Below are 13,369 nucleotides of genomic sequence, written 5' to 3' on the forward strand. Positions count from 1 at the left end.
GGCTCTGGTCTTGGACAAAGGGGTTCGGAATGTGGGAGGGAGGGGCCTGGGGTCCAGGAGGGGTTTCAGGGTGCAAGCTCTGGGAAGGAGTTTGGGTGCATGGGGACTCCTGTCTGGGGCAGGAGGTTGGGTGTAAGAGGAGGTTCTGGGCTGGGATGGGGGATCAGGAAGCAGGCTCTGGCTGGACACAGTTTGACTGAAGCAGCTTCTGGGTGATGGAGTTAAGGCAGGCTTACTTCTGCATTGGCCATGGTACCACTCCTGTAAGCAGCTGGCACGTACAGCAGTGGCTCCATGAGCTGCCTCTCATCTATAGTCACTAAGCCTCAGCTTCTACTGGCCACAGTTCCCCATTACTGATCAATGGGAGCTGCAGGAGTGTGTCTGCAGGCAAGGATAGCATGTGAAGACCCCCTGCTCTGCCATTCTCAGGGGCTACAGAGACATGCCAGCCCCTTCCAGGAGCAGTAGTTACCACAAGGACAGCCATGACAGCTTCAGCATTTTAGAATTCACTACTCCAAGAATTACATTTAAGTGCAAGAGAGAAATGAAAATGATGAAATGCACAGATCAGTCAAAAACAAAACAACACACTTTGCAAGCAGTAAAAGTAACAACAAGAACTCAACTATGTGTTGGGTCAGGAGATGAGTGAAGGACAGTGTGTGTTTGTGAGAATGATAGAGGGACACACATTGTGTGAAAGTGACAGAGATTTGCATTGCCAAGCTCTCTTCATCCCCTTCTCTTTGTGTGGAGATAGGGTACAGAAGTGGGGGGAGGAGGGACACCCTGACATCAGTTCTGGCTCGCGCCGGGTCTGGGAGCTCAGACTCTCCCTAAACAGTGACTGCTGCCACCCCGCGCTGCTTCCTCTTTCTCAGAAGCAGCAGCACAGGGTGTGAGACAGCTGGTCCGCAAGAGGAGCTGGTTTTTAAACTGTCTCCCCTCATGGACCAACTCCCACTTGGCACCCCATGCTGCTGCCTCTGCTACAGTGGCTGCTGGCCCCATCCCCGGGGACAATAGACTTGCAGACTAGCTCATAACATTTCATGAAGTTACTTGACTATTTAGTTAACCAATATTTAACATCTCTAATTTGAAATGTGGGAGGGGGATCAGGACTGGGGCAGAGGGTTGTGATGGAGGGTTGAAGGCTATGGCTGGGATATGGAATATGGGATGGGCCTGGGGATGAGGGATTTTGGGTACAGGCTCCCCTGAAAGAGAGGGCTCCCCCCAGTCTTCTGTCACTACAGCAACTCCCATCCATGTGAGAGGTGCCTCTCTGCTGCTGTGGCAGCTCCAGTGCAGCTGGGTTGGGCTGGAGAAGGGCCATCTCTGCTGGCTATGGCAGGTCCATGCTGTTAGGAACAGCAGGGGGAGAACTTTGAGAAGATACCTTTCCCCCTACCACAGCAGCTCGCTGGCCATATTCCTCCCTTTCAGGAGAACTTAGCTCCTCAGTAGTCATAGACAGTCCTCTTGCTCACTGCCTTTATGTCACTTGCCCAATGTCTGGTGTCTGGGACCACTTTCTTCTCTGGGTTCCAGCCTAGGGACCATCAGCTGAGCAGTATGGACCTTCTCTCTTTAGCCTCAATGCTCTATTCTCTGTTTGCCAGGAGCTTGGAATGGGTAACAGGACAGGATCACATGATGATTACCTGTTCTATTCATTCTCTCCAACGGATGATCTGAAACACTTTCAAGATCTCTTCAAACAAGTGGCAGGCATGCAGGAAATACAGCTGGCGGATGTTCCGGTTAAAAGGCACCGTCTCATGAAAAATCTCCGCCCACAACAACGTGCAAAGGTCGTGTTACCGATTGATGACGCGATCATGGAAGTGGCGGATGAGATATGGCAAACCTCAACATCGGTTACACCTACGAATAAAAAGGCCGACAGAAATTATTTTGTTCCGGCGAAAGGATTGGACTTTTTATTCAATCACCCCCATCCTAACTCGTTGGTAGTGGACGTGGCACAACGTAGGAGTAAGGACCCACAGTACAGAAATATGTTTCCAGACAAGGACAATAAAAAATTAGATATTTTTGGTAGGAAAGTCTACTCCTCAGCCACACCACTGCTACGCATTGCAAACTATTTGGCCCATCTATCAAACCATAATTTCGATAATTATGCAAAACTAGCAGAGTTACTGCACCATCTCCCAGACAACAAGAAACCACTCCTGAAAGCAATAATACAAGAAGGGTACGCATCATGTAACACTGCACTACAGATTGCCATGGATGTGGCTGACACAGCGGCTCGAGCCACTGCTACAGGTATCGCCATGAGGAGATCATCATGGCTTTCGTCAGCAGGGGCTCCAAGGGAGATGCAAAACAAGGTTGAGGATCTACCGTTTGACAAACTTAAACTCTTTGCGGCAAACACCGATGAGATCCTTCACTTGTGAAAAGACTCACGCACCACTCTACGTACACTTGGGATGTACACACCTTCCTTCAAACGTTGACGTTATTTCCCTTACCAATGGAGATATGATTTTAATTTTTCCAGACAGCAAGCACGTCCCTTCGACAACCAACGTCCTAGGCAATGTCCTCAGCGCAAGCGGCCACAACAGGACCAATCAATTGTCGACTAAGCAGCAGATTTGACTTGTTTGTCAAGGATGCAAGCCAACCGCCCATAATCAACACGGAAAACGAAACTCTTAATCTTTTTCACCATTGGCTACGATCATTTTATCATCAGTGGTCCAACATCACCACGGACAGATGGGTCTTAGAGGTAGTACAGTCTGGCCTCTCCATCCCCTTTCTCTCTATTCCCCCTGCGACTCCCCCTACTCTGTCCCTCTTCAGGGACCCCTCTCACGAGCAATTGCTGAAGCAAGAAGTTCAACGTTTGCTCACCATTGGGGCGACAAAGAGAGTTCCCAAGCAGTTCTGGGGAAAAGGCTTTTATTCTCGATATTTTCTCACGCCAAAGAAGTCGGGAAGCTGGAGACCCCTTCTAGACTTTCGAAAGTTAAATCAGCACCTTCGAAAGCATTGTTTCAAGATGGTAACCTTATCAACTATTATTCCGTTGTTGAACAAAAGGGATTGGTTCAAAGTCCTCAACTTGCAGGACTCCTATTTCCACGTAGAGATTCACGTGGCTCACAGGCGTTTTCTTCGCTTCCAATTAGGGGACGAGCACTATCAATAGAGGGTTCTACCATTTGGTCTAGCGTGTGCTCCCAGGGTTTTCACCAAAACATTAGCAGTGGTCGCGGCCCACCTGCACAGACTGGGGGTGACAATATTCCCCTATTTAGACGATTGGCTCCTCAGAGGCACGATGTATATGGAAACGTGCCATATGGTTCGGACAGTATCCAACGAGTTTGCTGCTCTGGGCCTTCTCATAAACGTAAAGAAGTCTTCACTAGTTCCATCCTAAAACCTCGTTTTTATAGGTGCACGTCTCGATTCAGCCATGGCACGAGCATACTTACCAACGGAACGCTTTATGGTAATCAAAGATCTGGTTCCCACACATGTCTGTCTACAGCTGATGGGGCATATGGCTGCTGCCACCATCATAGTGAGCAACGCAAGGTTACGTTTTCGTTGCCTCCGGTGAAACACAGTGTTCACAGGCAGATAGTGGTGCCACAGTATGTCCGGGAGTCTCTACAGTGGTGGGCCAACCCGGCCAATCTTCTCCATTTCATCGCCCGCCACTACAAGACAAATAACCACAGATGCCTCCCTGACGGGTTGGGGAGCTCACATGGGCAATCTCACGGTCCAGGGACGCTGGTCGACACAAGAAATGCTACTGCATATCAATGTGCTCGAGTTGAGAGCGGTGCGGCATGCTTGCAAGCATTTCCAATTGCACATTCAGAATACAACAAGGTGGCGACCATGTTTTATATCAACAGACAAGGAGGTGCCCCATTCTGTTCTCTTTGTGCAGAGAGCGTCCGTTTATGGAATTGGTGTATCAACAACAACACTGTTCTAACAACTTCGTATCTTCCAGGTGTCAACAACTTAATAGCGGATTCTCTCAGCAGGCGTTTTCCACACGACCACGAGTGGGAGATTCGCATGGATGTGGTGACTTGTATCTTTGCTTGATGGGGATTTCCGGCGATTGATTTATTCGCGACAGAACTCAATTAGAAATGTCCCGCCTATTGTTCAAGAGCCGGAATAGGAGATCACTCGCTGGGGGACACCTTTTTTCTCCACTGGGGGAGGTCGTTACTATATGCCTTTCCCACAGTAGTCTTAATTTCCAAGGTTCTCGAAAAAATCAACGCAGACAAAGCCCGGGTGATCCTCTAGCCCCGGCATGGTTCTTAATGCTCCACCAGATGTCAGTGAGAGAGCCGTATCCTCTGCCGTCTCTTCTGAGTTTATTGCCCCAGGCAACGGATCTCTCAGTCATCTGAGACCCGAAGTTCTGCACCTCACCGCATGAATGCTTGTTGGTTTACCGACTCCGAGCAATCCTGTTCTCAGCGAGTCAAGCAAGTGTTGATGCATAGTATAAAACAGTCTACACGAACCACTTACAGAGCTAAGTGGTCCAAATTCCAAGCATGGTGTGCAGATATCAATGTAGACCCTCGTTTCGCAGCCCTACCTTTTATATTGGAATACCTTTCACAGCTGCATCACAACTGCCTGGCAGGTGCATCTCTATGAGTACACTTGGCAGCAATTAATGCATTCCATCATAAGGATGGGGATGTTTTCTTGTTCGCTCACCGTATTACAAAAAGGTTTCTGAAGGGGTTCTCGAATCTTCATCCCCCATGGAGGCCTCTTTCGCCTTTATGGAATTTAGATCTAGTCCTAGAAACTTTGACTCGTCCTCCCTTTGAGCCCTTGGCTATAGTAACGTTACACTTACTTACTGTCAAGCTTCTATTTCTCCTAGCCCTCACTTCGGCTCTCAGAGTGAGTGAGATAGCAGCTTTTATGGCCTCACCTCCATATACAGTTTTTTCTAAAGACTCGGTGACATTGAGGACTCATCCAGTGTTTATCCCGAAGGTTTCTTCTGAATTCCACGTAAATTAGCCAGTAGTTTTACCATGTTTCTTCCCAAAACCCCATACCTGAACGCAAGCAGCACAGTTGCATACGTTGGATGTGAGAAGATCCTTAGCATTTTACGTTGATGGAATGCGGGTTTTAGGAAAACAGACAGTTTACTGGTATCATTAGCGCACCATTCAAAAGGACAGACTCTAACTTCTCAGCGTATTTCGAAACTGATAGTTTCATGTATATCCATGTGCCACTCGCTACAAGGGAAGCCTGTCCCTTCTCTTCCAAGGGCTCATTCGACTAGGGTAGTTGCTACTACTACGGCCCTTCTGAGTGGAGTGGAGCAGCAACATGGTATTCTAACGTGACTTTTATGAAGCACTATGCTATAGTCTATCAGTTTGCTTCAGACTCTTTTGTGGCTACAGCAGTACTTAATCGTTCTGGTAGTCTTGATTCTGGAGCGCTCTTATTCTGTTCTGGATACTGCTCCAGAGTCACCTAGAGTGGAGCACCCACGGGGCCACTCGAAGAAGAAAAAGAAGTTACTCACTCTGTGAAGTAACAATTGTTCTTCGAGATGTGCCTCGTGGATGCTCCACGACCCGCCCTTCCTCCCCGCTCTGGAATTATTTTTTATTTTTTCTTCCAGATGAGCGGGTGAGAGGAACTGACGGTTTCCGGCTCCCACATGGCTGATCAAATGTGTGAACGCTACCCTGGGGAAGCATGCGTGTGCGAGCTGGCGGAGCACAGCTATGAAAGTCTCTGAGCCGCGGTGCCGGGACGGGACCCGACACCTAGAGTGGAGCACCCACGGGCACATCTCGAAGAACAATTGTTACTTCACGGGATGAGTAACTTCTTTTTTTTATAATGTTGTATTGACTTTCTTTAATGTATGTTTTATTTGCATGCCATGTTGTCTTAAAGAAATCAGAGACAAGTAATTTAATATAATCAAATTGTAGTTAATAAAGTTTGTAATTGGTTAAGTACATTTGAGTCTCGGGCTTTCCTCCTTCGCAGCCCCAGTCCCTTGCCACAAAAAGCCACCCCTAAACAATCTTTCGAACCTGTGGTTCATCACATTCCTCTTTTGAAAGTAGAATGTAAATGAGGCAAATCAAAAGTGCAAATGAAGCATGGATTTAAATATCCTGTGCTTCATTTCCATATTTGTGTCCGAGCGCTTTTTTGAAAAAAGGTTTTTTGAAAGTGAAAGCGTAGTCTAGAGGTGGTTCTTTCGAAAAAAACCCAGCCCTTTTTCAAACGAACCCGTACTCCTCATTTTTTCAGGAGTATGGGTTCTTTCGAAAAAGAGTAGGTATCACCAGTGGAAGTTGCCATTCCAAACAATCCATTCCCATGTGCATGGGATGCATACACAGCAAGAGTGGAATCTGTGTCGATAATACATCTTGAAAATTATAGTTCCTGTAGGATAAAGAACATTTCTTTACATAGAGTATGAAATATCTAAAATAGAGGTGAAAACTGTTTTTAAAGTTAAAGGTATTTTTATTGATTGCAGGTTTTGATTGAGAGTGAACAGATGAGAAAAGAAGCTGATGATTCAGGACCATTGACTGAACTAGAACATTGGAAACGTACGTCTGCTAAATTCAATTTTATTATTGAGCAGATCAAAGGACCAAGTTGCAAAGCTGTCATAAATGTTCTAAATGTTGGACATTCCAAACTATTAAAGGTAATTCTTATTATGTTCTTTTTAAAACTCCTTTGATTGCTTTAAGCTAGAACCGTGGTCACCAACAGGCCGATTGCAAGTTACTGGTCGATTGCGAGGCCTCGACCAGTCGCTCGCGAGGCGTCCTGTCCGCCCCACCCCCATTTCCCTCCCACCCCCCAGAAGCCCCACTACTTACCTCAACAGAAAACTGAGGTAGTGTCGGCTTCAGAAGTCCCGCAGCTTAGTGCCACTTCTGGCGATTCTAGAAGTGCGCTAACTGCTCTGCCGGCCGGGTGTACTGCAGGAGGGAGCATCGGCTCCCTGCACCACACAGGAGGGGTGAGTCAGCCTCCCGGGAGGCGCGCAGGGAGTTTCCCGGCACGCGCGGGGGGGTTGGGCCCGGGGCAGGCGTGTGCGCGGGGCTTCCCGGCGCGGGGGGGGTTGGCGCCGGGACAAGTGCACGTGGGGCTTCCCTGCGTGGGGGGGCGGAGTTGGCGCCAGGGTAGGCGCGTGCGCGGGGCTTCCCTGCGCGGGGGGGGGTTGTTGGCCCCGGGGCAGGCGCACGCGCGTGGGGCTTCCCTGCGGGGGATGAGGGGGTCGGCCCCGGGGCAGGCACGCGCTGGTTTCCCTTGGCGGGGGGAATCCTGGGAGGAGGGAGATGCAGGGGACTCTCTGCCTCCACTGGCACCAAACTCCCCAGCGCCCACTCCCCAGCCACAGAACGCTGTCCCCACTCCTCTGTCCTCAACTACAGAATGCTGTCCCTACTCCACTGGCCCCAGCCACAGAACTCGGTCCCCATTACTGTCCCCTCTCTCCGAACTCTGTCCCCACTCTCCTGTTCCCAGGTACAGAACTCTGTCCCCACTCTCCTGTCCCCAGCTACAGAACTCTGTCCCTATTCCCGTCCCCACTCCCCGAACTTTGTCCTCATTCCCATCCCCACTTCCCGAACTCTGTCCCCACTGGCACCCTGTCCCCTGCTGCAGAATCCTGTCCTCTGCCCTCTGCTCTCCCAGCACCCTGTTCCCTCTCCCCTGCCCCCAGCCGCAGAACTCTGTCACCACAAAATGTATAATTATAAATGCTTCAGTTTAGATTTAAATAGCATTAATATAAAACAGACCATTTATTTCATAACTATAAACACGTGATTTTAATTGTATGTATTGCATAATTTAAAAATAAACTGTTTATCAGAGTGTGTAAGTAAGGGCTGGGGATAGAAAGTGATGGACAGGAGGTGAATAGAGAGGGCGGGACTTCAAGGAAGGGGCGGGGCGGTAGATCTTCGTCTGTTCTGAGATTTAAAAAGTGATCTTGGGTGTAAAAATGTTGGAGACCACTGAGCTAGACTTTGATATTTATTTGATTTCATGGCATGGAGGGAGACTTTGTGAGAAGTAGGAGAAAAAAAAATAAAATATAGGCATAGTACACAGTATATGGAGAGAAATACCAACGATATAGAAATAAATTACAGTTACTGAAGCTCACTCAAAATAGTTTCAAGCTCTGCCTTAACTTTTTTTTCTGAGTATCATTAAGTTTGAGTGATTGCATATGTGAATTCTACTGGAGGTAAATATGCTTCCTGTGCACAGATGTCAATGATTTTTTTCCCTCAGTAGTATCCATCAGGGGGTATGTCTATACTAGCCCCCTAGTTCAAACTAGGGAGGCTAATGTAGGCATTCAAAGTTGCAAATGAAGCCCGGGATTTAAATATCCCGGGCTTTATTTGCATCTTCCCGTCCGGGCGCCATTTTTAAATCCCCTTAGTCCGAACTAACTGCCCGCAGCTACATGTGGCAGTCAGATGTTAACTTAAACTAAATCCTTAGTTCGAGTTAACTGTTACACCTTGTGGAATGAGGTGTAACAGTTAACTCAAACTAAGGACTTAGTTCAAGTTAACATTTGATTGCCGCGTGTAGCCGCGGGCAGTTAGTTTGGAATAAGGGGATTTAAAAATGGCGCCCAGACGGGAAGATGAAAATAAAGCCCGGGATATTTAAAGCCCGTGCTTCATTTGCAACTTCTATTGCTTACATTAGCCTCCCTAGTTCGAGCTAGGGGGCTAGTTTAGACATACCCAGGGTGTGGCTCGAATGCCTGCTGTCACTCCATGCCTCTATATACCAGTATAAGAGAGTGGAGCTGCCTCCCTGCCCTTCTTTTTCTTCCTACTAGCACTGACTCTTGTTGGAACAATTCTAGACTTGACTAATTCCAGACCCTCATTCTTCTTTGTATATGTTCCTCAATTAGTAGTTATGGTTAATTTTAGACTGTTTTACACAATTTTAGGAGTAGGAGTCTGTCTTCGGTCTCTTTGGACCTTTTTTCTCTTGCTGGAGTTTAAGTCCTTCTGGACATGCACAAAGCCTATGCCAGTCAGCAATGTCCATCCAATTTGCCTGAAATGTTTCAGAGAATCTCACGTTAGTGACACATGTCACATCTATAAAGTTTCAAGCCTGGATCAAAACAAGATAGGGTGGTTAGACTTTAGTGCTTGCTTATAAATGCAGTACTTTGACCCCCCCCCTTAGCATCATCACATGGAGAAAATACACCAAATACATCTACATTTTTAAAGTGTGTGCCACTGGTGATATCTCTGGCTCTTTGGTCCCACGTGGGCTTTCTTCAGGTTCTGCTTCTTCCTTAGCATTGAAGCTTATCTTGTCTAATGGGAGGCCTCCTGTGATTTCCTCACTACTGCCGTTTCTGGGCTTGGGCTACCTCTCACCAATCTATTGGGATCGGCCCACATACTCCTCCTCAGATGTACAGATCAAACGAAGAAAGAACACGCAAACAGCTAAGGAAAAAAAATAAAACAGGAGTGAATTATGCAACTGAGCATGCTGGACAGTAAATGAAAGATGGTGGCCTTCCAGCTATTACCAATCAAGAAAGACACTATCTATAACATCATTACTAGGATGAGTTTCATATGAATATTTGTTTCATGATACTGTGCGTCTTGCCTCAGTTTTCCTTATTTTATCAGCAATGATATAATTACAAAAAAAGTTATAAAGGCATGGTCAGAATTTTACTAGTAGCAGCTGGCCAACAATATGTTGCCTTAAGAGACAGATAGCAGAGTTACTCATAAGAAATACTAATTTTATAAGTTCAATTATTTTTTTTTCTCTGTTAGTTCTTCTTGTTGTTTTTCTTAGTCTTAGCAAGTTAGCTAGTTAGTAAAAAAACCCACTTTTTTTCTGTTATCAAAATGCCCAGATTTTTGGGTTTCAAGAACTGTGTTTCCTGCAGAGAGGCAATGCCGGTTTCTGATGGATATTCTCAATGTGCCAGATGCCTTGTTGAAGACTACTCACCTCAGGACTGACCTCAGTGTGTAGGAGTGGGATTTTAGGTTTAATAATGTAGTAATATATGACTTAATTTTATCCTGCTAGCCATGCTTTTTTCTTGTGACCCTCAGTAGGCCCTTCAGTTAAACTAACATTTCTTTGTTTTAAGGTTTAGTAAGTAAGCTTTCTTTGTTTTAAGATTTAGTAAATAAAAGTCAGGATCTTCTATTGTGTCTATGTTAATGAGATTAGAGGAATGTTGAAGGCCCGGGCCTTCAATGTGAACTGTTTTGATTACAAGATTTAGTAAGGTTTAATTTACAATGCTTTTTGCTTTTCCTCAATATAAAACACTGCTGTTTACATACCTTTGAAGGTCTCTGTGAAAGGCTGTTTGTATTAATGAGAGATGTATGCTTCAGGAAGAGATAAGGTATGAAGGCCGTCATTAAAGCCAGATGGTCAAAAGAGAAGGGGGAGAATACAGGGTGAAGACAGACTCATTGGCATCAGAAAATCATCAGTGCGCATCATGATTAAGGAAGGGTTAGATTGACAGCTCTAAAGGTGAAGGCTGGCACTCCTAAAGACAACTGATTAACAATGCAGGACAGGATGACCTCTCTGAGGTGTTTTGGAATATTAACATCAAAAGATAGCATGGATTAAGGAGTAACTGGTCACAGACTGACACAGCAGAATCCATAGACTTCAACAGAGAAAGAGGATTATAAAAGCAGGGTGCTTTGCCATGGAACTTTGGATTCATTTTGCCACCAACTCCAGGAGCATTGGATCGCGACCGACAAAGCCTGGCTCCCCTCTGTGATCAATTTGGCTGGCCACTAGATTGATCCAGATTCTGGACTGGTAACTATAACATTGACTGGTGGGACTGTGTGCATGGTGTGTGTGTGTGTGTGTGTGTGTGTGAGAGAGAGAGAGAGAGAGAGAGAGAGAGAGAGAGAGAGAGAGAGAGAGAGAGAAAAGCGTATGCTAACTGTTGTATTCTCAATAAATGCGGCGTGTTGCCTTATCCCCCTGAAAAAGATCCCATGTGCTTCTTTTAAGCATAACATTTTTGGTGGAGAATGCGAAGGGGGAAGAATATGCGCTGTAATTACTGACAATACTGCTAAAAAGGTATACAATAAACTTAAAGGTGATTGATCATTCAGGTGTGCACACCCCCGGTCATAGAGATATTGTATTAATTGTTGGTATTTTATGAATTGAGAATTTGTAATGATTACAAGGTATACACACCCTCGGTCGTAGCAGGGCTGAGTAACAGGAGAAAGGTTTAGCATTCCTCTCTCCATCCCAAACTGCTGGGGGGAAATTTGACTATGCCTGGGGAAATACAGGAAATAATTGGAGGTGGGTCAACCAGGAAATAATTGGAGGTGGATATACCCTTGGTTGTAGCAAGGTCAGGCAGTAGGAGGAGGACTTAGAGATGCTCGCTCCAAACCAAAAAAACTTAGGTGCATACACCCTCAGCTGTAGCAAGACTGAGCACAAGAGGAGAATTTAGTGTTTCTCGCTCTGATCCTGGGATGGATTTTTATGTTTGGTGTATGAACCCTCGGTGGTAGTAGTTTGAGTAATACAGAGGGAGGCTTAGCGTCTTTCCCTCTGGCCCGGAATGGGTTAAGATCATAAACCCCGGCACTGGCACAGGCAAATACGAGATCTTAAAATAATTAGAAATAACAGCCAGGAGTGAAGTGGTATTTGACTACGGGGGGCTGTCTGCCAGGGGAAATACAGTACCCTGTGTCAACCATATACACTGGGAAGGTCGTGGGTACACTGACGGGTGTCGAGATCATAAGAACCTAAGGAAGGATGTGGATTCTGTGGCAGTGGCCAGATGTCTGGAGGATACCTTTAACAAGTAGGAATGAATGCAGAAGGATGGTTTGGCAGTGGCAGTTCTTCTTTGAGTGGCCCCATGGATGCTCCACTCTAGGGGTAAGTCTACACTACATGGCTCTGTCAACGGAGCCATGTAGATTTGTTTACTGGGCAAAGGGAAATGAAGCGGCAATTTAAATAATCACCGCTTCATTTAAATTTACATGGCTGCCGCGCTGAGCCGACAAACAGCTGATCAGCTGTTTGTCGGCTCAGCGCGCTAGTCTGGACGCTCCCCTGCCGACATCAAAGTCCTTTGTCGGCAGCCCCGGTAAACCTCATCCCACGAGGAATAACGGGGCTGCCGACAAAGGGCTTTGATGTCGGCAGGGGAGCGTCCAGACTAGCTTGCCGAGCCGACAAACAGCTGATCAGCTGGTTGTCGGCTCAGTGCGGCAGCCATGTAAATTTAAATGAAGCGGCGATTATTTAAATCGCCGCTTCATTTCCCTTTGCCTACAACCCTCATCTACATGGCTCCGTTGATGGAGCCATGTAGTCTAGACACAGCCTAGGTGTTGGGTCCCGTCCCGGCGCTGCGGCTCGGAGACTTTTCATAGCTGTGTTCCGCCAGCTTGCGCATGCATGGTTCACCAGGATAGCATTCGCGCCTTTGATCAGCCGCGCGTGAGCTGGCAACCGTCAGTTCCTTTCAACCGCCTCAGATCGCGGTCAAAGCTCCCTGATCTCTTTCTTCAGTGATGTTTTTAGATAGTTTTCTATCTGTAAATAGTTAAAGTTTAGTGTTAGTCATGTTCCTGTTACTTGATCTCCTGTTCAAAAAGAAAAAAAAAGTTTTTCTCTCAAAACCGTTTTTCTTTGAGAAGCGCTGCAGCAAAGTGCTAAAGTGGTGAAATTGACTACCCACAGCGGGGATTACACAGGCATTCAGTTTCTCTAACTGTGCTGACAATGCCTGGATCAACTGGCTTTAAAAAATGCTTGGTGTGCCGTGAAGCCATGCCAACGGCTGACGACCATGACACTTGTATCAGGTGCCTGGGGGAAACTCATGTCCCTGACAAGTGCACCCATTGTCGCAAACTAATCTCAAGAGCCTGGAGGGAGCGGGAGATGAAGACAAGGATGTTAATGTTCAGCAAGGCATTACAGCCTGACCCAATCCCTCCCTCAGCCACAAAAGCCTCCGAGCATAAAACGAGAGCGGCTTCTCCGGGACCGGCTATCTCCAAGACATCAAAGCTGTTCCCAACGTGCTCTCTCCCTGCGGCAGGCACAACATCGTCAGGGACTTCCAAGGTGACCCCTGGGGGGTCCAGACAACTTGCTGGGGCTGGGATGAGAGAGCCCCCACCGCCCAGCGTGAGAGCGGCTTCAGCGCCGACATCGGGAGCGGCGTCACAGCTGGCCAGCAAGTCTGCACCGG

General features: G+C 47.0%; 1 protein-coding gene across 1 annotated transcript in view; it reads left to right on the forward strand.

Moving 5' to 3' along the window:
• The window catches only part of DNAH8 (dynein axonemal heavy chain 8), a 611,430-nt gene that overhangs the window by 58,699 nt on the left and 539,362 nt on the right, over positions 1–13,369 (forward strand). Inside the window, exon 8 of the mRNA XM_025186355.3 lies at positions 6,575–6,751. Within this exon, the coding sequence (XP_025042140.3) occupies positions 6,575–6,751 (177 nt within the window). The remainder of the gene's footprint in view (positions 1–6,574; positions 6,752–13,369) is intronic.

Source organism: Pelodiscus sinensis, chromosome 3 (assembly GCF_052426305.1).
Source record: "Pelodiscus sinensis isolate ZL-2025 chromosome 3, ASM5242630v1, whole genome shotgun sequence".
NCBI lineage: Eukaryota > Metazoa > Chordata > Testudines > Trionychidae > Pelodiscus > Pelodiscus sinensis.